Raw genomic sequence first — 25,172 nt, 5'->3', positions numbered from 1 at the left:
CTGATCCAGAGAGCCAACTGATACTATTCTGGGACTGAATGCTGAGGGAAGAGTGTTGAGTTTGAGAGGGAACTTGGGTGTGAATCCTGACCCAGAGCCCGGAATCAAGTTGGAAGTATCCATGGTCCTGGGCACCACAGGAAACAAAAATAACACTTGGAGACTAATTGGCTCTGCATGTAGGGCAAGAAGTTTATTCTACGTGCCAAAGGGGGCACACAGCAATCAACACTAAAAGAAAGGACACCAAGAAGGCCATCTACTGGTCTCTTTATCCCTGAAACAAGTGGTGCTTGATCATGGCCCACTGGTCAGGATGACTGCATAATCTTGGGCATGAAAAGATACTGAGGAATTGAAGCTGAGGAAGTGAGATGTAGAAGGGCAGCCATTATAAGAAAAGCACATCAGGAAGTGAGGTGTTAACATGGAGATTCTCTGGTTTGACAGAAAGGACTGATAAGTTTGTCCTTTATCAATATTCAGGTCTGGAGGGTCGTGGACTGAGCAGTGGCAGAGGTCTGGCTTTGCTCACAGAAATCACAGCTATCTTGAGTGTCCAAGGAAGCACCTGAGTGAGCCCTGACCTTCCAGGAAAGGGCTCAAGTCCCTGGAGTTGAAGCTGAGTGGGAAGGAGGAGGGCAAAGACCAGGCATAGCTTGCTGCCCTTGGCAGGACTGGGTACTGTCCCATGGCTGCCCATTCTTTCATGGTGTGCTGCAGGTCCTGGGTCTTCTCTCAGTACATCTCAATGTAGTTGTCTTCCTCAGAAGCAGCAGATGACCTGGATGTCTGAGGAGAGAGTAGCTGAGTCACCAGTTAGGCAGAGATGGGATGAGCAGAGTGGTCCCAGATGAAGGGGAGAGGAGGTTGCCCTGCCTGCCTCAGAAACCCTCTTCTATTGAGCATGGGCTTCAGTCTAACCTCAGAGCACACTGTCCCCAATTTCGAGATGACAGGTCCTGTGAGTAGCCTAAGATCCTGCCTGAAGGTACTGGGCCCTTCCATGGTTTAAATAATCCCATGCCACCATCTCTACCCACATCATCCATCTGGATGAGGTTCAGGGTTTCAGGATCTCTCTGTGCTCCCTGGATGTGGAAATGTGCCCAAGTCCATCCCTCCAGCACTCATCCTGAGGGAGGAGGCATGAGGTGTGAGCCACAGGGCCTTCTGTGGGCTCCCTGGAGAGCCCTCAACTTTGAAAGAGAGAGCTCCATCCTCCTGTACTGACTGCCTGGTCTCTTCTCTAGGTGCTGTGCCCCAAAGCCTGCCCCACAGTGAGAGCTCCTCAGACAATAACTCAGATAAGGAAGCAGGGCCCTGAGTTCCTACTGTCACTGACTCATAACCCTGGGATAGCTGGGGTTCTGTGTGAATGTGAGAGGCAGTGCAGATGGCAGGACCCTGTGCCTTGATGGAGACACCAGCTAAAGTGGGGTGAAGTCTCTAGGGACTATAGGGAGAGAGATCAAGGGCTGACTTCCCCGAAGCCCTGATCTCCCAGGCACCTTGTGGCTGGCACTTGGGTCACTCAGCTGGATGTCCCAGGCCACACAATTGACACTGACAGGGCTCTTCTCAAGGACTGGGCTGCTGGTGCCACAGGGAGCAGGAGATGCTGCCCCTGGATTCTGCTATCACAAGAAGAAAAAGGCAGTCAGTGAACACAGTGGTACAGCACTGCCCATCCACAAGTCCCTCTGTGTGGCTTTGTAGCAGACTGTGATGCTTCTCGTATTGGTTAGAACATGGAGAGTCTGGTTCAGAGAGGTGCAGTGACCTGCCCATGGTGACACAGCTGTGCAATCATGGCCCCAGGTCTGCTTCTCACCTGCTATTTTAAAGACATGAAGACAGCAGGTTGATTCTGGATGCTCAGTAGGGTTTCTGTGGCATTTCTAAATCAGCTCGTTGGACACTCCTACCTGTGGCCTAGAGTGGGTGGTCACACTGGAGCAGCCTGGACTCCTCCACGGACCCCCTGGACATATATCTAGTATTCTTCTGCAGTCCCATGCAATGACACAGGTGGAACCTGTATTCTGTGACCAGGTGCTGGGTAGCTACGCCCTGTAAGCCAGGATTTCAGGGAGGACCCCCATGCTCTGCCTGTGCTCACCACATAGTGTGGACTGCACCCTGTGCCTCCCTGCTTCCAGCACCACCCTGTGAAGGCAGTGATCCTATTACCTGCACCACAGTCAGGAGTCTGAGACTTCCCTAGGAAGCATGCCTTCCCCACAGCTAATGATGGGGCCCTGTGCTCAGGAAGGACTTTCAGCCAGACTATACCCCAAGGCCTTAGGGATCTGGGCAAAGGCAAGTGAGCAGAGTCTCAAGGAGCAGGGAATGGGCCCTGGGGAGCTCACAGCAAAGACAAGCATTCCCTCATTGGGTCCCAGGTGCAGGTTGGTGGTGCTCTGTGTGGGGGTGCACAGGTCCTGAGACCTCAGTGCAGATGCTGTGGAAGGATGAGGAGGAGTCTCAGGTGCATGCTCTGACCTCCAACTGGTCTGAGCTTCATGCCATGCCCAAAGTAAGATCTGACTGGAACACAACTGTCCCCCTTCATGAACCAAGGTACCAAGCCTCAGGAGACCTATGAGTCAACAGCAGCAGTGATTCATGTCCACCCCTCCTGACACTCAGGTCAAAAACAGTTGATTCATCTCACTTTCTCCCCAACCTTGAAAACAGATGTTCACATGGGCCTGGGTGACTGGGAAGATGGCTGGCCAAGGACACTGCCACATGAATCCGAGGCTGCTGGCTTTGCTGGAACAGGAGCAAGAACTCAGTGACCAGACAAGCAACAAAACACAAGTGCAGACACACAGTATGTTCATGGAGGAAATTCATGGCCACTCCAGCTTCACATGGGGAAACTGAGGCACAGTCTCACATTGTTCTTCAAGTTCCCAAATCTATGTATTTCCTATGTTTATCTATGGTAATCACATGTCCAGCATCCAAAATGGTACAAATAGTCTAGCCATAGGTTTTTCTACCCAGGCTTATGATTTTATAATATACATCAAGAGGCTGTATCTGGAGTGGAGTTGGGTCACTGGTACCATTCCCCACTGACGCCGTGCAGGCTTGCAGGACACTGTGGAAGGGTGTGGCTACACAAGCCCTGCAGCTTGAGCTTCAAGCACTGGGACTGAATCCCTGTTAGCCAGCCCAGTAGCCTGCTGGTGCTCTTGCTTCTGTTCCTCCCCTGCAGCCCTGTCACTGGGCCATGGCCTATAGAGTCAGGCAGTGTAGACCTGGGCCTCAGATCCCTTCCTCCTGGTCCATGCAGGGACCAGAACTGACTGCAGTGAACACCTGCAGTGCCCAGTTCCTATCCTGGGGGCTCTCCTCCCATAACCTAGGAGGAGGTACTTCCCCTTTCACGGATAAGAAATAAGATTGAGCTTCAATGATTTACCCAATGACTTAACCCCAAGTCCAGGATCCATCTGATACCTGAGAAAGCAAACAGAGCCTAGATATTGTCCAGATGTGGGACAGGGAAAGAGTGTACTTACCTTTACAGCCTGGCTTGACACTACAGTCTACAGCAGGAGGCTGGAACTCACTTCCTCTGACAAGGTCTTCGTGTGAAGGGCAGGTTGCAGGTGAGCAGCTAGGAGGGTCAAAGTGAGGGCTCCCTGGGCTCCTGGGGTTATTGCTATTCTGAGAATTCCCACCTACTCTCTCCATGCCCAGCAGGATGGATGGAAGTGTGCTCATGGGCATATATTCATCTCCAGAACCAGCTTCATCCACATGGCTAGTATCTGTTTCTTCTGCCTAAAGATAGGAGAATGAAGGAAACAGCCAACACTGACCAGAAGAAACAGGAAGGGTGTGAAGATCAATATTCAAGTTAAGTTAGGTACCACTGTGTTGGGCACACTGTGACTGTGGAGCCTGCAGAGATGAAGCAGGAAGAAGTCTGAATGGAAAGAGAGGATGTATGTGGGCCTCATCCAGCTTTCTTGGGATCCACCATCATCTGGGGAAAGTCTTATTTAAAACACTCCTGGTCTCTGGGTGGATTCACTCCAGAGGCCTGATGGGCAGGGACAGCCCTGCAGACTGCATGGATTGGTTGTGCCTCCAGCCTTACCATGCCAGTTCACCCTATCAGAGCTGATCAGGGGAAGTATCATATGGGCAGTCCTGGGCCTGGAACATGGGCCTAGGGCTATGGTGTATGCTCAGAAGTTTTCAGCTTGTGTCACAAGCTGCAGTGGAGGTGAACACCTCAGCTGCCTGCTCAGCCCTGCGCCTACTGCTAGGCACACAGCTGAGATATTTCTCATCTGTATTTCACAGTCCTCAGATGCCAATCTGATTGCTGACACCTTGGCAGTTCCCAGAGCCTTCCACAGAGTCTGGGCTCTTGCATTTGAGTGCCCATCCTTTTGTACATGATTCAGCACCTGCTGCACCATTCCTGTTCTAGGAGAGTCTCTGTGGGTGAGGTTACTGGAAGGAAGGCCACCACCCAGCCTTTCCTGCTCTGCCCACCAGCTGATTCAAGGAGCCTGTGCCCAAGTCCAACTCACCACATTCCTTTCTTCCAGAATAGGGACTCTGCAGTGACACAAGTCCCTGAATTGAGGTAAGAGCCCAGGCCGAATCCTTCCAAGGAGCTGCCATCACTGGGGATGTGCTGATAGTTCATCCAAAGTGTCTGCAGAGCCACTCAAAACCCAGTCACCTGGTGAAAGTTGTCTCCATGGGCCCTGGAGTCAGCAGAAGGTTCTGCACTCTTTGTGCCCCACAGGTAGTTCTTGCAGGCCTCAAGGAAGGAAGCTGTGACAAAGGATGTCAAACCCACATGGCCTAAGTTGGTCCTGCTTGGACATTTCTCATGCCCTCCACAGTCACTCTGGGTCTTACTAGTCCTCCAGAGGACACAAACCCTGATCACCCAACCTGACCAGCACAGTGGACAATGCCAGCTTCAAGCCTGTGCAGCCCCCACAAGCCACAATGAAAATATGGCCAATGGTTTTTATATGTTTGTTTTATCTTCCCAACTGGAAGTGAGCTCCAGAGGGGAGGAGCATGTTTTCAAACAACTCTGCCTCAGTTCCAGGCCAGGGGGATGAGCACAGAGCTCCAATCCAGATGCCAGGACCCTGTGGCTGAGTCATTCCTGCCACTGAGGATGCTGAGTATGTCTCTTAACCTTGGGCATCACATGACAGGGAGATGCAGCTCCCTGTCCTGCCCAACTTCCTAAAGAGCAGGATGTATGAAAGAAGGCTGTGCAGGTTCTGGGGTGCAATGCCAATACAGACTGTTCCTGCATCAAGCAGATGAGGTGCCCACAGAGCTGGAATGTACTCAGGGAAAACCAGTAACAGCAGAAGGAAGGACTTCTAATGGACTTTCAGACTTCAATCACAGAGATGCAAGTGGAGCTTAGAAAATACGGTTATGTTCTTATATTTTTAATAGTCTGTTAGCACCTCTAGGTTTGGCTGCAATTTGAACTGAGGTATATTTCATTTTAATTCTTATTTTGATTTTTAACTGAATAATATGCTACGATTTGAGGCATAGTGAAGCTTGTAACATACTGTACTGTTGGTTAACCAAAAGGTTGGTACTCCCTCAGTGAGCAGGGACTTTTCCAAGAACAAGCTGGGATCACAGAGGAGGCCTGCATCCCAAATGTCAGTGACCACAGGTGTTGAAAGTCTTTCTTGGGCCTGGGTGATGAGAGCCAGCAAACTGTGAGGACTCTGTTACCTCCCTCTCCCCTGGTCTGAACTGGGCTTGATACTGACCTTGATGATGGTGGCTGCTGTCCACTGCGTGGTAGACTCTGTGGCAGGGCATGGTGGCAGCAAAAGAGACTGATGTATCCTTCTTCCTGACCACAGGGTCCTTGGAAGTGCAGCTCTGTTGAGGTGTTTCTACCTGGCTTGGCTTGTGGGGAGGAGACGGGGTGGACATGGCTTTGTTCCCTGTAGCAGCTACTGCCACAGTGCTGTGGTTTTTATCCATAATAGATGTTGTAGGGATCTGGAAGGCTGAGAGTGGTGTTTTTATGGATGCCATGAAGATGTATGGATCCGTCCTGCCTGTGGAGCTTCCTGTGATGTGGCTCCTGGAGTCCACGTGCTGTGGGAAGCTGCAGCTGCGATGTCCAAATCTCAGGCTGTGCCAGTGTGACTTGGATGGGATACAGAGGCCTTGGGCTTGACCATGGATCCCAGGGACACAGGGACACCCTGGGCAACATTCTGGGTGGCAATGTCACTCTTCACAAGGAATGAGTTCCTAGAGGCTTGAGAGACATTGTTACTCCTGAAAGAGGAAGAAGAGAAGGCCAGGGCTGAGCCCAGGAAGGAAGCTGGGGTTGCAGAGCCCCATGCACTGCAGGGGTGGAAGAAGCTAACTGAGTCTTGACAGTTCTGAAGTCTACCTGGGACCTGCATTTCCCAGCTGTGACTTTCTCTCAACCAGGGATGCAACTGCAAACTCATAATTAAAAACATGCTGGACGTAGGCTGGGGTGGTGGCTCAGTGTTACAGTGATCACCTAGCACATGTGAGGCAGAGTGATTCTCAGCACCACACAAAATAAATAAAATAAAGGTACTGCGTCCATCTGTGACTGAAAAATATATTTTAAAAATGCTGGACGTTTCTCCTGAACTGGACTCTAGTGCATCTGCCAGGTGTATACTCATCCAGTGTTTGCCTCAGTCCCCACCAACCCATGTGCCTTTGCTCAGCTGGGTCAGTCATCTCCGCACCCAGCAGGTGTCTGCATGCCTCCTACACTGCCTGCTTACTCACTGTGTGTCCACCTTCTCTGCATCCCACCAATGTTCCCAACATCCCTCACACTGCCTGCTTGCTCAGCAGTGTCCATCTTCGTGCACCCGAGCTTTTATGCCCAACCCCACTCACTGCCTGCTCCTCACTGTGAGTCGAGTCTTCCCTGCACCCCAGCAGGATTCGCCATGCCCCTCAAATGGCCTGCATGCTCTATGTGAGTCAGACTTCCCTGCACCCCTGCAGGTTGCCCTATGCTCCAACATGCCTGCTTGCTCAGTGGGGTCAGACTTTCCTGCACCCTCCCACTGTCTGCTTGCTCTCATTCCAAGGCCCCAAGAGGAAACACACTGGAAAGCAATATGGTGAATTTGACAGCAGCCTGGGTGGTGTCAGAGAGAAACCAGCAAGCCCTGCCATCTCTAAGTGTTCACAGGAGTTAGCTCATGGGCTAGGGTTCTGTATGCCAGGAGGAGAAATCTGAACCAAGTCACAGATCTATTTTCTACCATGTGTTACACCCTATAAAGAGGCATTCAGAGCAGAAAATAACTCTGTGTAAAATGGAAAAAATCTATAGCAAGATTCCCATTTTGGAACAGTATTCAGGATAGAAAAGGTATTCATCATTATTTTTAAAGTCAGTCACGTGGTAAAGAGGAACCAAGAGGCAGGTCTGTGTCAGGTTCCTCTCCAGTGTCCTCTCCTGGACAGTACCACTGGGTCTCTATTGATAAGGTCCACCTGGCTCCCCAGTGTGACATCTTATGCTTCACAAGGGATTCTGTTCTGTGTTGGTGTTCTGGGGAACTCGAGGGTGAGGTTTGAAGATCCAGGTCTGATTTTTCATCCTGTATGTTAGGATTCCTTATGGGATTGTATTGGGGAGGAAAGAGTCAATATTCACAGCAGCAACTCTCAGCTTCTGGAGGCCTCAGGGTCTTGATGCATTTGAGGAGATCTCAGATGCATAACAAGCAGACAGCTGTTACTAGAGCACCATGAGGCTCAGGCCCACCCATGGGACATCTGCCTTGTGGAAGCTCCTCAGACCTCAGGAGCTCATATGAAGAAGCAGCCAGCAGCTTGCTAGAAGGAAGAAAGGCAGGTGTGCAGGCCAGGTCCATCTTCTGTCAACATGATCCTGATGGTTGGATGCTCCATGTCCATCCCCAGGGTTCACTGACCTCCCTAGGCCTCTGCATTCCAACCATCCCAGGCACCAGATCAACAGATGTGGGTGGTTATGATGGTAAACTTTATGTCATGTCCTTCATAGATTATTTTTTATAAAGAAGTAAAAGGTATTCAGGAGAAGGAAGAAGAAGAATGAAAATAAACTGATGGCCTATCAGAATGAACTGGGGTCAGGAGGCTATAGAGTGCCACCTTTACATGCTGAAAGAAAAATGTGGTTTTTAAATTTGAAGCCACCAAAATCTCTGTGATCCCAAAGCTGGGCATGGTGGCCATACCTGTAATCCCAGTGATTCAGGAGGCTGAGACAGGGGGATTGCAAGTTCATGGGCAGCCCTGCAACTTAGAGACTCTATGTCAAAATTTTAAAAAAAGGGCTGTTCTATTTGCATACATGATTACATGACCAATGTAATTCTACATCTTGTACAACCACAATAATGAGACGTTCTACTCCACATATGTATAGTATGTTAAAATGCACTCTATTCTCATAAGAACAAATAATAATCACTAAAACAAGAAGCGTTGGGGTGTAGCTCAGTGTTAGAGCACCCTTGCAACCAATCGCCAGTACTAAAGCAATGAAGGTGACATAAAGATACCTGAGATAAATGGGCAATATGTCATAGGGGCCTTCACTGGCAGGAGAAGGTGAAGCAGCCAAGGAGAAAGGAAACCAGGGGAAGACTCACTAGAAAATTTTTAACTTTTTCTTTTCATACATGTTTTAATCCAGTAAAACATGGATTTTCAATCTTGTGAATATTTCAATGAAATTGATACAGGTGCATTACAGTCAAGACTGTAGATGTAGACACCTTTTATATGTACTTTCTAGATAGATGAAAATATACATGGATATTTTCAAATGCTTCAATTCACCTATTACTTTTATCAAAAGTAATCCTAAGACTGCAGCATTTATTTCAAAGTGACCATAAACAGTGTGTATGTTGCTCATTTTTACAGGTTTCCTATATGCAGAACAATGGTGCATATCTGTTGCATGACCTGGGGGAGCCAGGCACTCTCAATATAGTGACATGCACACTTCTGGGGTCAACCATTTCTTCTGGTCCCCTGCTTCTGCCTGAAGAACACCCTAGACATGCTCTCAGGGAATATGCCTGGAAACTCTCCTCTTCTTTTTTAAGAGAATGTCTTTTTTTCACATTTATGAAGGGTCTTCACAAACAGATTTCAGAGGCTTTCTCCACCTCTGCAATAATTTCATGAGTGTTTTCCTTTCTGATGTTGACTGTAGTTATATAAGGCTTTAGAATCAGTATCTGATAAATCCAGAATGTGGGTTGTGTTCAGGTTGGCCTCTGTTCCTTCCTTAAGACTCTGGTTCTCTGTAGGTTGAGAAAGTCTGGATTGCCTCCTGAATGTGGTGGCTGGCATGGTGTGTGGACTCTGGGTTTTCACAATTCTTTGGAGAATGGACAGTTTTGTTTCTGTAAGAAAGTGTCCTGTTCATGTCTCCCCTGTGTCTAGCAGTTAATCTGTGTCAAAGACTTTCCTTTGTGGTTTGCTTACTGTCCTGGGGGCTCTCCAGCTCTCAGCTAAATCAGAGAAAAAACAACCACATCAAGAACAAGACTCTGCATGCTCATGCATGAGTGTAAAGGAGGCAGCACTGGGGCACAGACCCCAGGGTAGCACAACAGGAGCATCTGTGGGACAGGCAGAGCCCAGCCTCCTGCTGTTCCTACACACACAAAGAAGGGTTGTGGTCACCCTGCACTCTTCATGGGCCTCCCCGTGATACACACCTCATCACCCAAAGACTGCTCCTCAGGATGTGATGTTTTACTTGTGAAGTAGAGGTGACTGCATTTAATACTCTCCTGCACATGTGCCTGTTCCTCAACATATGGAATCTGCCCCTGTCATCAGGGAAGTTTCCTCACTGAGTTCTGGAGCAGGATGAACTGCTGCCCTGCCTCAGATAGTCTGGTTTCCATCATCTTGCTTTTTCTCACTCTGCCTTCCTTGTGTCTCCACTGAATATGTAGTTCTGAAAGCCGAGCTACCTTCCCAACCACCCATATTTTCTTAATTTTACAGCCTTGCAGACTACCTTTATATCTCCTAGTTTACTGGAGTATCTGTCAATGCTGTAAGACTGAGAACATGGACCTACAATGCTTTCCCAGCTGTAGGTAGCTCCATGTCCTCTGCTACACTCTCTGTAGGGTGTGGTCTGTCCACCTGTCTGTCATTAATCTATCATGTGTCCTGGATCCTGTCTTCCCAGAGCAGTAACATTAACATAAAACCCATAATACCAGGCAGAAAGTTTCTATTTCTCTGAGAGATCATAGAAACCAGTTAGAGTGATGGCCACAACATTATCTTCAGTTACTGAAAGGGATTGGGGAGGAGGATCTCACATTCAAGGCCAGCTTCAGCAACTTAGTGAGACCCCTTCTCCTACTAAAACAAAAAAGGGCTTCGGTGTGATTCAGCAGTAGAGTGCTTGCATAGCATGCACAAGAACTTAGTTTTGATCAATAGCTTTTCAAACCTAGCTAGGGTAATCCAGAGAGGAGGTGAATTCCAGCTGGGAAGATGAACAGAGATTTATAGAGGAAGCAAACTAGTAAGTCCTGTAGGGTCACTGGCTCGTCCCTTCTATGACTCCTGTGACTCATGAGCAGAGTCCAATGAGTGAGGTGGTGCAGTGCCAACATTGTATTGGGCCTTCTATGCCAGGTGTGATCTGCAACAAGCTGAAGAGTGGTATCTGCAGTTCCTAGGGAAGGTGGGATCTCAGGATCCCCAGCTGCCTCTGTCAGAAGAAGTACCCCACAAGAGCCTCAGGAGCATCATGTGCACATTAGTTTTGAGGCATAAATGTTGAGTACCTTGTAGAGAAATGTGATTTTAAAACCTGACATTCTCTAGTGAGAGGGGATACAGCCTGAAGAGAACAACAGGAAACAGGACTGATCTGTCCCGACCTATTAATGCTCATGGCAAGCCTTGCATTAGCTGTTCCCACTCTGGAAATGAGTAGACAGGAAGTCAAGAAGTTAACAAAGTGAACAAGATGGCAGGTGGTGGCAGAACCTGAATCTGGACCCTACTGTGACTGACCAGAAGACCTACTGACTCCCTGCAAAGAACTAGGGATTTGCCTTCAGTCCTGCAGCTGCCTAGCCCAGGAGCCCTGATGTTCTGGCCCTCTGCTTCTGGACGTTCCTATCCCTGCGAGTGATAGAGGATGATGTGTGCACCCTCATGAGGAAAATGCCCAGCTTTTCCAGGGAGTCAGGCAGCCTTGAGAGACAGAGTCTGAACCAGACTCAGTGGTATGTGCTTGTAATCCACTTACTCAAGAGGCTGAGACAGAAGACTGCAAAGCCCAGGTCAGCCTTGGCAACAGTGAGCCCCTGTCTTAAAAGAAATTAGTAAAATGAGACCAAATATGAGCTGCAGCCCTTGCTGTGAAAGCCAGCAACCCCAACCAGAGGCCAAGCTGCAGCAGAACCTGTCCCACCCTGGCCACTGCTATCTGTAAAGTGAGACCAAGGCCCAGGGTTTGGCTGGCCAAAGTGAGATTGAGTATGAAAACATTCCTGTATACATTATGAAGAGAGCTACCTCTATTTTCCACACTCTTTGTAACATGATTAGGTATTTCTATCTTAACTAGTAAGGAGCCTGACATGTAATCTGCTGGCCATGGGAACAAAGTAGAACCAGCCTGGGCAGAGCCAAGCAACTCCATGCTATTGATTGCCAAAACAATGGGAATAGATGTCAATGTATATGTGTGCAGGCTACAGGCACAGTCCTGTGAGGGGCAGGTGGGACTGGAGAACAGATGCCTGCTCCAGGCTGAGTCCCTGCCCTAGAGGGTCTATAAAGATGGGACAAGCCTCATGTGGCATTTAGTGCTTCAAGTGTAGCTAAGGCTCTGGATTTTATTTTATTTTATGGTATATTATGTCATTTTATGTTATGGTATTTTATTTGTTAATACCATGGATTGCCCCCAGAGATGCACAATCACATGTTTTATGTTTTATTTTGAGACACTGTCTCACTACATTGCTTAAGGCCTTGCTAAGTTGCTGAGGCTGACTTCAAACTTGCCATCCTCCTACTTCAGCCTCCCAATCATTTGGGAAGTGAGACACATGCTGTTATGCCTGGAGAGACCCTGGATTTTAAATATCATTTGATTTTAACCAAGTCCCATCTGAACACCATGTGGACAGCTGTCAGTACAAGGAATGTTACAGCTCTGGAGCAGAAGCAAGGCAAGCCTGGTTCCACAGCACAGGGCCAGTCAGCAGGTCTGTGTTCAGTTCTGAACCTCCAGGCTTAGTGCCTGTTTGTGATTCTTGGAAATGGGAAGTTATTCTGGAACCTGATCATCACTTGCTACTGCCAACGACTGTGAGGATTACATTAGATCACCTTCCCTTGTGTGCTTACCTGAAGAGAGGTCCTCACTCCTATATTTACAACTAAAAAGGCAGGAGCACAGGAGCCCCTGGCTGGTATGGCCACTGGAGCAAGCTTGTCTTAACTTATAGCTCTAAAGCAGGGTCACAGGAGCCGCTGGCTTGGTGTGGACTTGGAAAACTGCCTGTCCCCCACAGTAGCTTCTGTTCTGGTGTAGTCACAAGACCTTGTTTTTCTCAAAAGGTCTAGAACAGGGGCATAGGAGCCCTTGGCCTGGTGTGGTTACTGGACCAGGCTTGTGCCATCTTTCAACTCCAAGCAGGGGCACAGGAGCCCTGGCTGCTGTGGTCATGGGGCGATGATCATCCCTACCTCACACACTGTGCTCCATGGCTCATGCTCTGGTCCAAGTGCAGGTACAGATGGAGGTGCTGCTGCGGTGCTCTGGAGGACCAGGTGGGCTGTGCTTCTTCCCACTCAGGAGGGTAGCCTGTCAGCAGTGTAGGCTGACTGTGGTGTTGCAGGGTAGAGCATCTTTGTTCTTGGAGGTGCTGCTGACATGAGAGTGTCAGCTCAGCTAGGGAGGAGCAGGGCTCCTGATGGGCTGTGGAAATAGTTCTAAGGGAGCCTGTGGATAAAACATAAGGATAGGTGGGAAAGTGGCCTCATCCTGAAGTGGATCATCAGAGAAAGGCCAGATTAAGCATTGTTGTGAAACCCAGTGGCAGCTTACCACCTTGCACATCCCTGCTGTCTTCCCTGCCTGCAACCAGAGTGGGTCTCTTGTCATCTATTTCTTACTGCTCTGGAGTATCCCCAAGACATGTGACTCTTGAGGTGTGAGGTCAGGTCTTGGGCCAGGAGGACCCCAGTCCTAATGCCAGATTTGCTGAATAGGCCTCATCAGTCAGGCCATAGCATGGAGTAGGTGCCCTGCTGTCTGTGTGACCTGGGTTCCTCCTGCCTGCACCAGAAATACCCCAGGGACAGCAAAGTACCCTCCAAAAGAAATCCCAGAAACAAATTCCATAAGTGATACAGAATTATCATATTTCTTCTGGGAACTGCTTCCCCTTTGTTAACATCATCCCTGGGTACCCTTAGGAAAGAGGTGTCTGTCAGGAAGTTATTTCATAAAGCCTGAAGTCAATATTCAAACTGTGTCCCTTCCAGTCTTCTACTGATCCTGAAGGTTTTATCCTGGGTATGTTTGTGTGGATTATGTGAGGAATTGGAAGGTGGCAAAGGAAATAAAATCCAGGGGTGGACAGAAGGGCTAAAAAGAGAGACAGCTGGGGGTGGAGGCACACCTTGTCTCAGCACTCAAGGGGCTGAGGTGGGAAGAGGCCTGGAGCCCAGATGCTCAGGCCAGCCTGGGTAAAACCTAGAGTCCATCTAAAAAGTAGAAAATACAAACTTTCTTTAAAGAAAAAAGACTGTCTGCCACAAAACTACTTTCAGTTGAAACAAGACACACATATTGTGATGGATCCCTGTGCATCCCTTAATAAGTTAAAGGTAAGAGGGCATGCCTGCTGGGAGCCCTGCAGGATGTGTCTCATGAGACTGAGAGCGGCAGTGTTCCTCCATACACTGAATCATCTTTCAGGAATATCAACCTCAGCTCTGCTAAGTCTCCATGATGCACCCATGCAGCACTGGGTGAAAGCAGAAAGAAATTCATCCAGATCACAGAAGGAATCAGAATCTCTGACAAAGACATGCATCACATCATGTGGGAAGTGATGTGGATTTGGGAAGGTTCACCCCAGAATACTGAGCAACATGGGTCAGTGAGGAGTGAGCAAGTCCAGGGCAGGACCTAGTGGAAGAGGTCAGGGGGATCATCCAGTCCAAAGGGGCAAAGGCACCCAGGACTGGCTGTCGCAATGGTCAGGGACAAAGAGGCCAGGCATCACACAAAAATCAGACCTGGTGAGACAGAATCCTGCTGTGACAGAATCCTGCTGTCACCCACCTGTGTGACCTGGAGTCAGTATTGGCTAGCTCTGAGAGTTGTTGTCATTTGCTAGTTGGATTTATACTATGTCTCTGCTTTCAGGGCAGAAGCTCAAACAGAGCTGCTGTCACATCTTTCTGTGGCTGTGGAGGGCTGGTGTGAATGCAGGCATCTCCTCTCCTGTGAAAGGGCTGGATCCTGATCTAAGGTGTGGAAAGGCTTGGGACAGGCTTGGCAATAGAAAGGATTGCCTTGAAGGAGTTTTAGGCAATGAAAACTGAGTGCCTGTGCAAACACAGCCCAGGTCAACAGAGAAATCTTCAGTTCTGCAAAGTGTCAGTGTTAGGCAGGAAAGAAAGTGCTGTTTCCTTACTAGAAAAACCAACAATTCACAGAGTCATTACTGCAACAGGCTCTTCCATGAAGAGTTGTCAGATGCTGATTCCTTGCTCCTTCACAGTTCCCAGCTCAAATGGGAACCCTGACTAATGACTGATCTCTGACTCTGTAAAATAATCTATTTTCTCCATTGTCAATGGACCTTTATTTATTTTATTTTTCTTTATTTACAGTGCTGAGGATTGAACTAGGGCCTCACACATGCCAGACAGGTGCTACACCACTGAACCACAACAATATGCATGTGCTCTGATCTCCTGTGGAGGGTTTTACAGCCACTCAGCACTTTGTATGAAAGCTGCTAACTTGAAATACACTAGATTCTTCTCTGAGAAGGATGGCAAGCCTCTTTCTCTCTTCAGAAAGACCTCACAGTACTGAAACTCTCACAAGCAACTAATGTCCTCCATCTAGAAATGGAACCTCCAAACATCTAAGAGAACATTCCTCATGAACAAGATGTCAAAGACCCAAGGGAACAAATTCTTTAGAAGATAAAGAAACTGTCCAACTCCTTGACAGTTCCAGTAACAATCTTCCTTATCATTCAAAACCTCCCCTCACTTAGCCCTTGGTGCCTAAGTCAGCAACCCTGGACTGGTGACAAACTCCCAAAGACTGCTTGATTGACACATCTTCATGCACCATGCTATCCCCACATCAATTGACCCTGGCATCAGTTGCTCAGATCTGCACCATTATCAGTTAAAATAGGGTGGAAGACAGGCATGGAGAACCCAAGGAGCTTCCCACCAGATTGAGTACACAAGGCAAGTTAAAACTCACTTTGAAAAGCTGAGTTACTCTTCCCAAAATGTGAGAGGAAATGGGCTCATTATCCTTCTCCCAGGAATACAAAAATCAGAGTTCCACAGCAGTACTTCACACAAGGTCCACCTGGCTACAAACATTCTAGTGCCTGGTCTAACATCAAAACACACTACCCTCTTTTAAAAAGTTACAGAACCTCAGGACCACAGCAGCAAGGGCTGGTGGGAACACAGCCCTTCTGTGCCAGTGGACAGCCCAGGGCACAGCCTACACAGCTAGTCCCAAGTCCAGGAGACCTAAACCTGGTTGGTCACCCATCACCTGAGGAACTTCTTTTTTAAAAAAAATTGATAAATAATTCACATGCCATAAATGCCACCATTTCAAAATGTAAATTTCTGTTGGTTTTGGTACATTCACACAGCTATACAAATGTCATCACTAAGGCCAGATTGGCTGACTACACCAAAAAGGAAACTGTCATCAAAACCCCAAAGTAGGGTAAGAGACATAGGGTTAACTTCATTTTGAGAAAAATAAGAAACCCAGAATAGCCAAAGCAATCCTTAGCAAGAAAAATGCAGCAGAAGGCAGCACAATACACAACCTCAAACTATTCTACAGAGCTATTGTAATACAAACAGCACGGTATTTACACCAAAACAGACATGTAGACCAGTGGTACAGAAGAGAAGACACAGAGACAAACCCACATAAATGCAATAGACAAAGGCACCAAAAACATTCACCAAAGAAATGATAGCCTATTCAACAATGCTTCTGGGAAAAATGGAAAGCCACATGTAGCAATGAAATTAATCCTTTATCTCTCACCCTGCACCAAAAGACACTCAAACTGAATCACAGACTTGGACACTAGAACAGAGACTCTGTACCTAATAGAAGAAAAAGTAGGCCTAAATCTTCATCATGTGGGCTTAAGACCTGACTTACTTAACAAGACCCCTAAAGCACAAGAAGTTAAATCGAGGATCAACAAATGGAATGGATACACACTAGAAGCTTCTTCTCAGCAAAAGAAACAATACTGTGAAGAAAGAACATACAGATTGGAAGAAAATCTTTACCACATGCACCTTAGATAAAACATTCATCTCTAGAATAAAGAACTCAAAAAACTTAACACCAAAAAAAAAAAAAAAACAAGAACAAAAAAAAATACCTAATAAATAAGTGAACTAAGAAACTGAACAATTTGCAGAACAATGAGTATGAATGGTCAACAAATATATGAAAAAAAATTCAACATCTCTAGTGTTCAGAGACCTACAAAACTGCTCTAAGATTTCACCTCACTACCATCAGAATGGCAATTATCAAGAATACAAGCAACAATATATGTTGGCAAGGATGTGGGAAAAAAGGTACACTCATCCATTGCTGGTGGAAATGCAAAATGGTACAACCATTATGGAAGCCAGTATGGAGATTCCTCAGAAAACTTGGAATGCAATGACCACTTGACACAATTTCCCATCCCTCAGTTTATACCCAAAGGACTTAAAATCAGCATACTACAGTGATGCAGCCACATCAGCATTTAAAGTAGTTTAACTCACAATAGTTAAACTATGGAAGCAATCTAGGTGCCCTTAAACAGATGAATGGATAAAGAAAATGTGATACACACACACACACACACACACACACACACACACACACATACAAACAGTGGAGAATTACTCAGCTTTAAAGAAGAATGAAATTATGACATTTGCCAGAACATGAATGGAGTTGGAGAATATAATGCTAGGCAAACTAAGTCAAATCCAAAATCAAAATTTGAATGATTCTCTGATATGCGGATGCTAATTCACAATAAAGCAGTGGGGTACTAGGGAAGAAAAGAGTTACTTTACATTAGGTAGAGAGGATTGAAGAGGGGAAAGGCTATGGTGTAGGAAGGATAGTAGAGTGAGCATTATTACTTCATGTACATATATGACTGCATGATCAATGTGATCCTATAATATGTACAACCAGAAAAATGAGATTAAACTTATGTATGATTTAATAAAATGTACGAATGCATTCTGCTGTCATGTACAACTAATTAGAACAAATAAAAGTAGTAATAAAAAAACAAAGTCAATTAGCATCCCCCCTGATCTGTCTTCTCCCAGGTGAGTGTGAAGGAGCCCTGGATTGTTCCTCAATATGATCATAGAGGACTGACGGCCAAGCCTAACTGCAGAGGCTGGATGGAGGAGGACCCAGGACATCTCCCCTTTGGATGGCAGACAGTCACAATGTGTGAGCTGAGGGAGGGACAAGGTGACACACTGGTAGATGGGGTTGGGTTGAGGGGGCCTGAGGACAGGTCACAGAGCACATTTTGCTTCATCATGACCCTCATTTTCTTGGTTTCCCATTTGAGCAAAGGGAGGGCCAGGGGTCCTCGTGACATTTGGCCATGGCTGGCACCTGCTCTACCTACAAAAGGGACTTGAGGTCACATCAGCCTCCAGAGAATGCTGGTGTCTATGTACCTGTGCTCTCCACCTCCTGCTGGAAGCCGCAGATCTGGCAGATGCTCTGCACCCACTTATACATGTCCTCCTTTGTCTCTGCCACCAGGTAAAAAGTGTGCTTGTTGGTCTTGATGTTGAACACGAAGTCACATGGCAGCCCCTTGTTTGCTTGCAACTGCTCACAGAGATCCAGGCTGATGATCCGCAAGGGCTTTTTGGACTGGTTGTGCTTGTAATATTCCAGGACACCTGGGTCACCACTGCACTGGCTGCTCCACAGGATGAACCAGCATTTCCTCCAGGCCTGAATCCCACCAAAAAAAAAAATAGAAAAGGTAAGAAATTAACTTGTTATTTCAAAAGTATTTGTCCTAAAATTGATTTTCAGACAGGATTTCCCTAAGTTGCACAGGCTGGGCTGGAGTTTGTGTTCCTTCAGTCTTGGCCTTCTGAATTGCTGGGATGACAGGTGTGTCTACATTGCCAGGTGTTTCAAAGTTTCTCATAGGTCACGAGATAATACAAGGGAGTATGGAACCTGCAGGCTGCTCATGGCACCAAACCTCTCCTATCATAGAAAAAACAACAGCTTGACTTGATGTAGGGGTCCTCTCCAGCTATGAACCAGTTTTTCTATTCCACTTCACAGCAAAACCTCAGAGTTTTCCACACTACCTGTCCTTTGATGGCCATTGAGGTTTTCATCACAAACATGAAGGCCAGGGGAAAGTGGAACAAATATTTCAGGTTGAAAAAGACGAGAGTTCTCAAAGTCTTCCATCCAATGAAAACACACCCTTCATAATGAAGAGGTAAGAGAAACCTCCAGTGAGGACAAACAGAGGATTTGCCACCGCAACAGAAAGGAACTCTCTGTCCAGATGGAATGAAGAGAGAAGGGGCCAAGGGACAGGAAGAACGCACCCAGTAAACACAAGTGTTTGTTCATATGAAAGGCTCTCTTCTCCTTGAGTCTCTTTACTCATTTGATGAACAAGGCAAAAGCCACAGCACCATCTGATGTAGGAAAAAACAGGAGCAGGAAACTCAGAATGAGGAAATGCTTGTTAATATTGAAAGAATGAACATTTTTTTAAGCTGTTTTAAAGAGTGAACATTTTTAAGCTGTAAGCTGTTCTAAAGAATGAACATTTTTTTATCTCAACTCCCTAAGGTCTCCTGCCCATTGTCTTAACTCTCTGATGTCACCCTCCTGGTTATCTTAACTCCCTGAGGTCACTCTCCCAGTTATCTTAACTCCCTGAGGTCACCCTCCCAGTGATGGGAGCAAAAGCCCCTAAAAGCTGTTCCAGGAAATAGCCCCAAACAGAGGGTAAAAGAGTAAATTGGGCTAGATGACTAAATAGTGCTCAAACAGTAGGATTACCAGAAACTATTGACCAGAATCTACAGCCTGTTGTAAAACATTGTGAAACATGTTGTCAGCAAACCCAGACCCCCTTTGAAATTTCCTGGCAGCTTTGTCCCCCTTTTCCCTTTCATGTGTGACCCCTCCCGATGTGTGGTTTCTGCCTTTATAAACCTACAAGATTTTCTGCTAGGGACTCGACTCCTGGAGTTGGGTCCCAGCACGCTGGAATAAACACCTCTTGCGGTTTGCATCAAGTGACGCCTCCTGCGGTTGATTGGGGTTGCCGTCCATCCATGGGACAGAGTTGGGGTTTCCTTTTTGGGGGCCTTACAATATCACTTCAAGACTTTCTTAGACACAGACAAGTTCACTGTCAATCTTTATTGAAAGGCAGAAGAACAGCAACAACTGAAATAGTTTGAAAACAAGAATGAGCTGGAGGAGCTCATCCACCAGACTTCCAGACTCGTTGCATGACCGCAGTCAGAAAGACCAATGGTGAGGAGACAGAGAGAGAGACACAGGGTCAGAAGACTAGAACAGAGCCCCAGGAGGAGACCAGAGAAATGGGCCAGCTGACTTTGCACAAAGACAAGGGAGCAAATCAGTGAAAGATGGGCAACTTGGTCCACAATGGTGCAGGGACAGCAGGCAACATCCACTGGAAAAAGTAAATGTGCTATACCTCAACCTTATACAAAAATTAAAGTGGGCCATGGACCTGGGAGAGAAAAAACAGCCTTACAAGATATGCAGTGTGTTGGTCAGCCCCTCCCCACTTTGACCACCACACCTGACAACGACCTCTGAGCAGCCATGGTTTATTGGACTCATGGTGTCACAGTGTGGTCAGCCAACTCTGCTGCAGAAACCTCATAGAGAATGGGCAGGAAAGAGGAAAGGTGCTCAGCTTTATCAACCAGAAAGCAAGGACAGAGAGACAGACAGACAGTGAGGGCTCTTACAGTCCCCCAGGCCACACCCTGGGACCCAATTCCTCTAGCCAAACCCAACTTGCTTCTCATTTCCAACACCTCCCATAAGTCAGCTCAAGTCATTAATTTAATTTATGGTTTTTGTTCATACTGGGGAGGGAATCTAAGACCTCACTCATGCTGTGCAGATGTTCTACCACTGAACTGTACCTCAGCCTGCTCCCTTCAAATTATTAACCCATTCGTTGGGTTAACCCACTGATGAGATTAGAGCCCCTGTAATCTAGTCTTTTCACCTATGAACACTGCAGCACAGACACCTGAGGTTTTGGGGATACTGTAGCTCCAAACCATATCATTTATGAAAACAAAACTAAACAAAATGTGGAAATCCTAGGAATCTAGGGTTAAGCAAAGCATTCCCAGTTTTGTCAGTAAAGTGAAATCTAGAAAAAGAAAGATTACTAAATTGATAAGTTGCTGCTCAGCGAAAGTCCTGGTCCAGTGGATAAAATAAAAGTAACAGACTGAATGTAAATGTAAGCTGGGTGTGGTGGCCATGCCTGTAAACACAAACTCTTGGGAGGCTGAGACAGGATGATTACCTCAGCCTCAATTTGAGGCCAGTTTCAGCAACACAGTGAGACCTCACCTTAAAAATAAAAATTTAAATAAATAAAAAGGACTGGTGATGGTGGTCATTTTTAAAGGATCCCAGTGTTCAATCTCAAATACCCACCACCAAAAAAAAAAAAAAAAAAAAAAAGAAGAAGAAAAGAAATATAAACTACATTATGAACAAAGTCCCATTATCTCAGTGTGTAAAGTACTCTTAAATCTCAACATAAAACAACAACAACAACAAAAATGTTCCTTATAGAAAACAGCAAAATACTTGAGGGCACTATGCAACAACAGCAAAGGTGCTCAATGTTCTTACCCTTAAGGTTTCCTGAAATAAAGTGAGTGGGAAAATGGTCAAGCCAGCGGTGGTGTCCAAATGGACACAACTTAACAAAGAGAATACGAACTGTTGACACACAACAGCTGGGATGAGTACCCAGAGACTCATGCTGAAACCATCCAAAAGTTAACACACCACCTGTGTCAACTGAAGCAACACTGGTGAGTTGACCAGCTCACAGACACAGAGGACAGCTCAAGACTGTCAGGGGTGAAAGATATTCAGGGCTGGGGAGGGGCAGAGGTGAAGAGAAAGGGAGACAGGAGGCCTGACCATTTGCCCACTCATCTTAGCACTGGAGGCCTTCTGCATTCGGATTGTGCTGCTGTCAGCGCCTGATGAGGACACAACACAGGGTTTCAAGATGAGGTCACCTGGGAAGACTGGGTAAAGGGCACAGGTTCTCACTTCACCATTTCTGTCTCAGTGAGCACCTGCAATTACCTATGTATAAAACGTTTACTTTGTTTAAAGAGTTCAGGCTTCAGGACAAAACAAGATGACCCTGCTCACAGTGTGAAAAATATTGAATGAATAAGAGGTGAATGGTCCAAGCACAGGGCCTGGCACAGAGGTGAACTCCCAGGTGGCTGTGAGAGATGAGCAATGATCAGCCTCAAGGTGGGTGGGCCATGCATAGTCAGGGTATTTACGTCCCTGTGGGTCAGACATGGGATATTGGGTGAGGGCAGCTCAAGGATGGTTCCCACGTTTCTCAGCGAGTAGCTTGCTGGTGGCACCATTTGCTTAACACGCATGGGGTGCAGGGCAGAGGGATGAAGAAGGGCTTATTTCTGGATGTGGTGAGTGTGTGTGCACTGGGAGCCGCTAGAGGCATCACATCTCAGCTGGATATCCAGGTTGGAGGCCAGAAATCAACCCTCAGAGAGAAACTCAAAGGAACTTCAGCCTCATGGTTGGGGCACAGGCATCATTCTAATCCAGGAGGTTCAGAGGAGAAAAAGAGCAGCATGCAAGGTGCCTTTCTCAAGAAAAGAAGATGTGGCAAGAAAGAGATGGTGGACAAGAGCGGAAAGGTGGTGCTCATCTGCCTTTCACTGCAGCTTTAAATCTGTAGAATCTCAGTGTTGCTAGCCAACAGCAGCGACCCCCAGGGTGGGGAGGGAGATCTGTTCTCTGCTTGATCCTCAGCATGAATTTAGGAGGCAACTATGGCCCCCTGCCCTGGAAATGCACTCTTTTCCTCCCAAATCCTCAATATAATCTTTGAAATGGGTTGAGTTGGGAGTGGATTGGCTGGGGAGAGTCTGTATAGAAGGCGTCCCTCCCTCACCAATCACCACCCTGTCCCGTTCCCAACTACCACCCACCCACCCCCTGAATTCCTCAGCACCTGCCCGAACTCACAAAGAGTCGCAACTTCTTCTCTGGGGGTGACTTCCTCAGCCAGCCAGTGTGCACCACAGAAGTGCTGTCCATGAGGTCGGCCTCGGTTGCCTCTGGTGCGGAGTTGCTGGAGTTGCTCACAAAGCCTGGGGGCGGAGGCATGTACAACCCATGTGCACACAAACGTGGAGACATGTCTCCCACTGTGACACCCAGGCCTGTGCACACTAGCTAATATCCTGACACCCCAGGTGGCTGCAGAAATGAACCCGCCTCTGAGGAGGAGGTGGGGCGATGCTAAAGCCCTCCTGCATCACTAGGGATGCGGAGGAGTGAATGCAGGAGACATGCCCCTTTACGGCAGATGGTAATTTCAAAGAAAGTAGACAGGTAGGGGTCAGAGGACTGCTTGGCTTCATGGCCATTCCCAGAATTTTAACTACCACTAGGTCAAGGCTCCAAGCCAATCAAGGGAGGTTCACCCTTTCTAACTGGTTTATAAAACTGAATTCCCATCCTGTGCCTGGCTCAACCAGGCATTTCAGGAGGATTCCAGCTCTGCTCCCTTGGATGACTTTCTTCTATATCAAGTGTGTGGCTGGAGACAACACAATACCAGAGCTCTGAGGGTGCAGCCTGGACCAGAGAGGTCCTGTTTTGCAGAGGCACATCATTACAGAAATTTTAAAAGTGCTGCCTTGGAAGGGTCCAGGTGCCCCATAGATATAAAAACCCATGTATGCTTTAGTCATTCCCTAGGAAATGGCATAATATTTACATATAATGCATGCACCCCCTCTTGCATATTATAAGCTATCTGAACATTGTGTGGAATAACAAATAGAACCTAAACACTATAACAAGTTAGAAAGTAATAACAAAGTAAAATGTTCCTGTTTATTTAGAACAGATGGAATTGTTTCTAAATGTTTTGCAGCTAAGATTGATTGCTTGAATATAGGATGAGGATCCTGCATATATGAATGACCCCCTACCCCCTAAACCCCTGAGAGACATAAATATCTAAACAATTACTCAGCAAAATCAGGAGGAAAGCAGAGCTTACTTCTCTCACATTCCATGGCTTTAGCTGAGTCCCATGGTTGCAGCACTTGAGAAATATCCTCAGTTTGGCTGCAGCTTTGGTGTTTGATGAAGTCAGGTGATCCCAGAATATCTTTGGTGAGGATGGTCTTCTGTGGCCATTTTTGCAAGTCGAGAAGACTGGCAGTTAGATGGGGGTAGTCACCCTCAGCCAGAACTTTCTTGGGTCCTAGTCCTTTAAGCAAAATGGCCTGGGTTGTTGTTCACCATTCCATGTGGAAACAGAAAGTTAGAGTGACTCCATGTCTTCAGGGTACACTCCTCTTTCTCTTGCTGTCCCTCCCCCATTGCTACTGTGAAAATAACATCCTTTTGTAATCTATTTTAGTATTTAAACCTAGCTAAGATAATTCTGTTGTAACTGAGAGTCCCAGTCAATCACAGCAGGGAGGTCTCAACTGACCAAATGAGACAAACAAAATTTGCAACCTGCAAGCTGACTTTGTAACCAGTTGAGCTCTTGAATCTCTTCTCTAAATGCTGCCTGATCCTGTGCCCCTACTCTTCTGCTTTGTGCTCCTGTATTATGAATTGTTCTTTTTTAAAACTTGTTCAACTTGTTCAAGCTTTGCTTAACTTGTCGAAGTTTCTTCATTTAACAGTTACTCTGGGATCCAAGTTAAAAGTTTATTAACTTAAATATCATTATGGTTCAGTGATATAGCTTTGATGTTTATAGCCTCTTTGCATGTTTAAGAAATTATTGAAATTGAAATTAAATTGCTGCTTATCAGAGTGTTTGAGGACAACAATATGGTATTGAAGATTTTACCTTTTCAAAATGGGCAATATTAAATTTGAACAAAGAATAGAATAATCTAACAACATACAAATCTTATAAAAATAATCCAAATCTTATGAAGATTAGAAATCTCACCCTTCTTACAAATTTTGAAGAAAAGATAAACTTGAATGTGGAAACTAGATAAAATAATGTTGAAACTTGTCTTTGGCTTTCAAGAACCTATTACTAAATTTCAGCAATGTTTATACCCAATGTCATTCATATGGCATGATTTATCATTAGACATGTTTTTTCTGCTTGGGAGTGGACTCAGGGCTGCAGGCATCACAGGTAAACTACCAGTGAGCTGTACCTCAGCTCCTAAGTTAACTTTATAAGATTCTGTACATATCAGCTGATATTGTTTTATACGCCACTGGTCATTTCCAGTTTCTTATGTTTGAATAACTCTGGGCTCTGTGCTCTGGCTCTGTGCTCTGTGCTCTGTGCTTTAGGGCTCTGGCCCTGTGCTTTGTGTTCTGTTCTCTGCCTCTGTGCTCTATGCTCTGCATTCTGTGTTCTGTACTCTAACTCTGGCTCTGAGCTCTGGGCACTGTCCTCTGTGCTCTGTGCTCTGTGCACTGGGCTCAGAGAAGGAGCCCAGAGTCAGAACCCAGAGCACAGAGTGCAGAG

General features: G+C 46.6%; 1 protein-coding gene and 1 long non-coding RNA gene across 2 annotated transcripts; both read right to left on the bottom strand.

Moving 5' to 3' along the window:
• Positions 1 to 377: 377 nt before the first annotated feature.
• Positions 378 to 2,523, bottom strand: LOC306645485. Its single transcript, XR_013759668.1, has 3 exons — positions 2,452 to 2,523; positions 1,512 to 1,637; positions 378 to 792 (listed from the first exon to the last, which is right to left on the bottom strand). It is a non-coding gene; the product is annotated as an uncharacterized lncRNA (long non-coding RNA).
• Positions 2,524 to 12,779: 10,256 nt separating this feature from the next.
• On the bottom strand, positions 12,780 to 23,843 carry LOC306644924 (GRB2-associated-binding protein 2-like; the record flags this gene model as incomplete). The annotated part of the gene is made up of 4 exons (XM_079112170.1): positions 23,718 to 23,843; positions 22,673 to 22,797; positions 18,052 to 18,337; positions 12,780 to 13,039 (listed from the first exon to the last, which is right to left on the bottom strand). The coding sequence occupies exons 1-4, from the start codon at positions 23,731 to 23,733 to the stop codon at positions 12,780 to 12,782; spliced, it is 687 nt and encodes a 228-aa protein (XP_078968296.1). The 5' UTR covers positions 23,734 to 23,843.
• Between the last annotated feature and the right edge of the window lie 1,329 nt (positions 23,844 to 25,172).

The sequence above is a fragment of the Sciurus vulgaris genome (assembly GCF_902686455.1).
Source record: "Sciurus vulgaris genome assembly, chromosome: 15".
Taxonomy (NCBI): Eukaryota; Metazoa; Chordata; class Mammalia; order Rodentia; family Sciuridae; genus Sciurus; species Sciurus vulgaris.
Note: the sequence above shows the minus strand (reverse complement) of the source record. Positions and strands in the feature narration are given on the sequence as shown.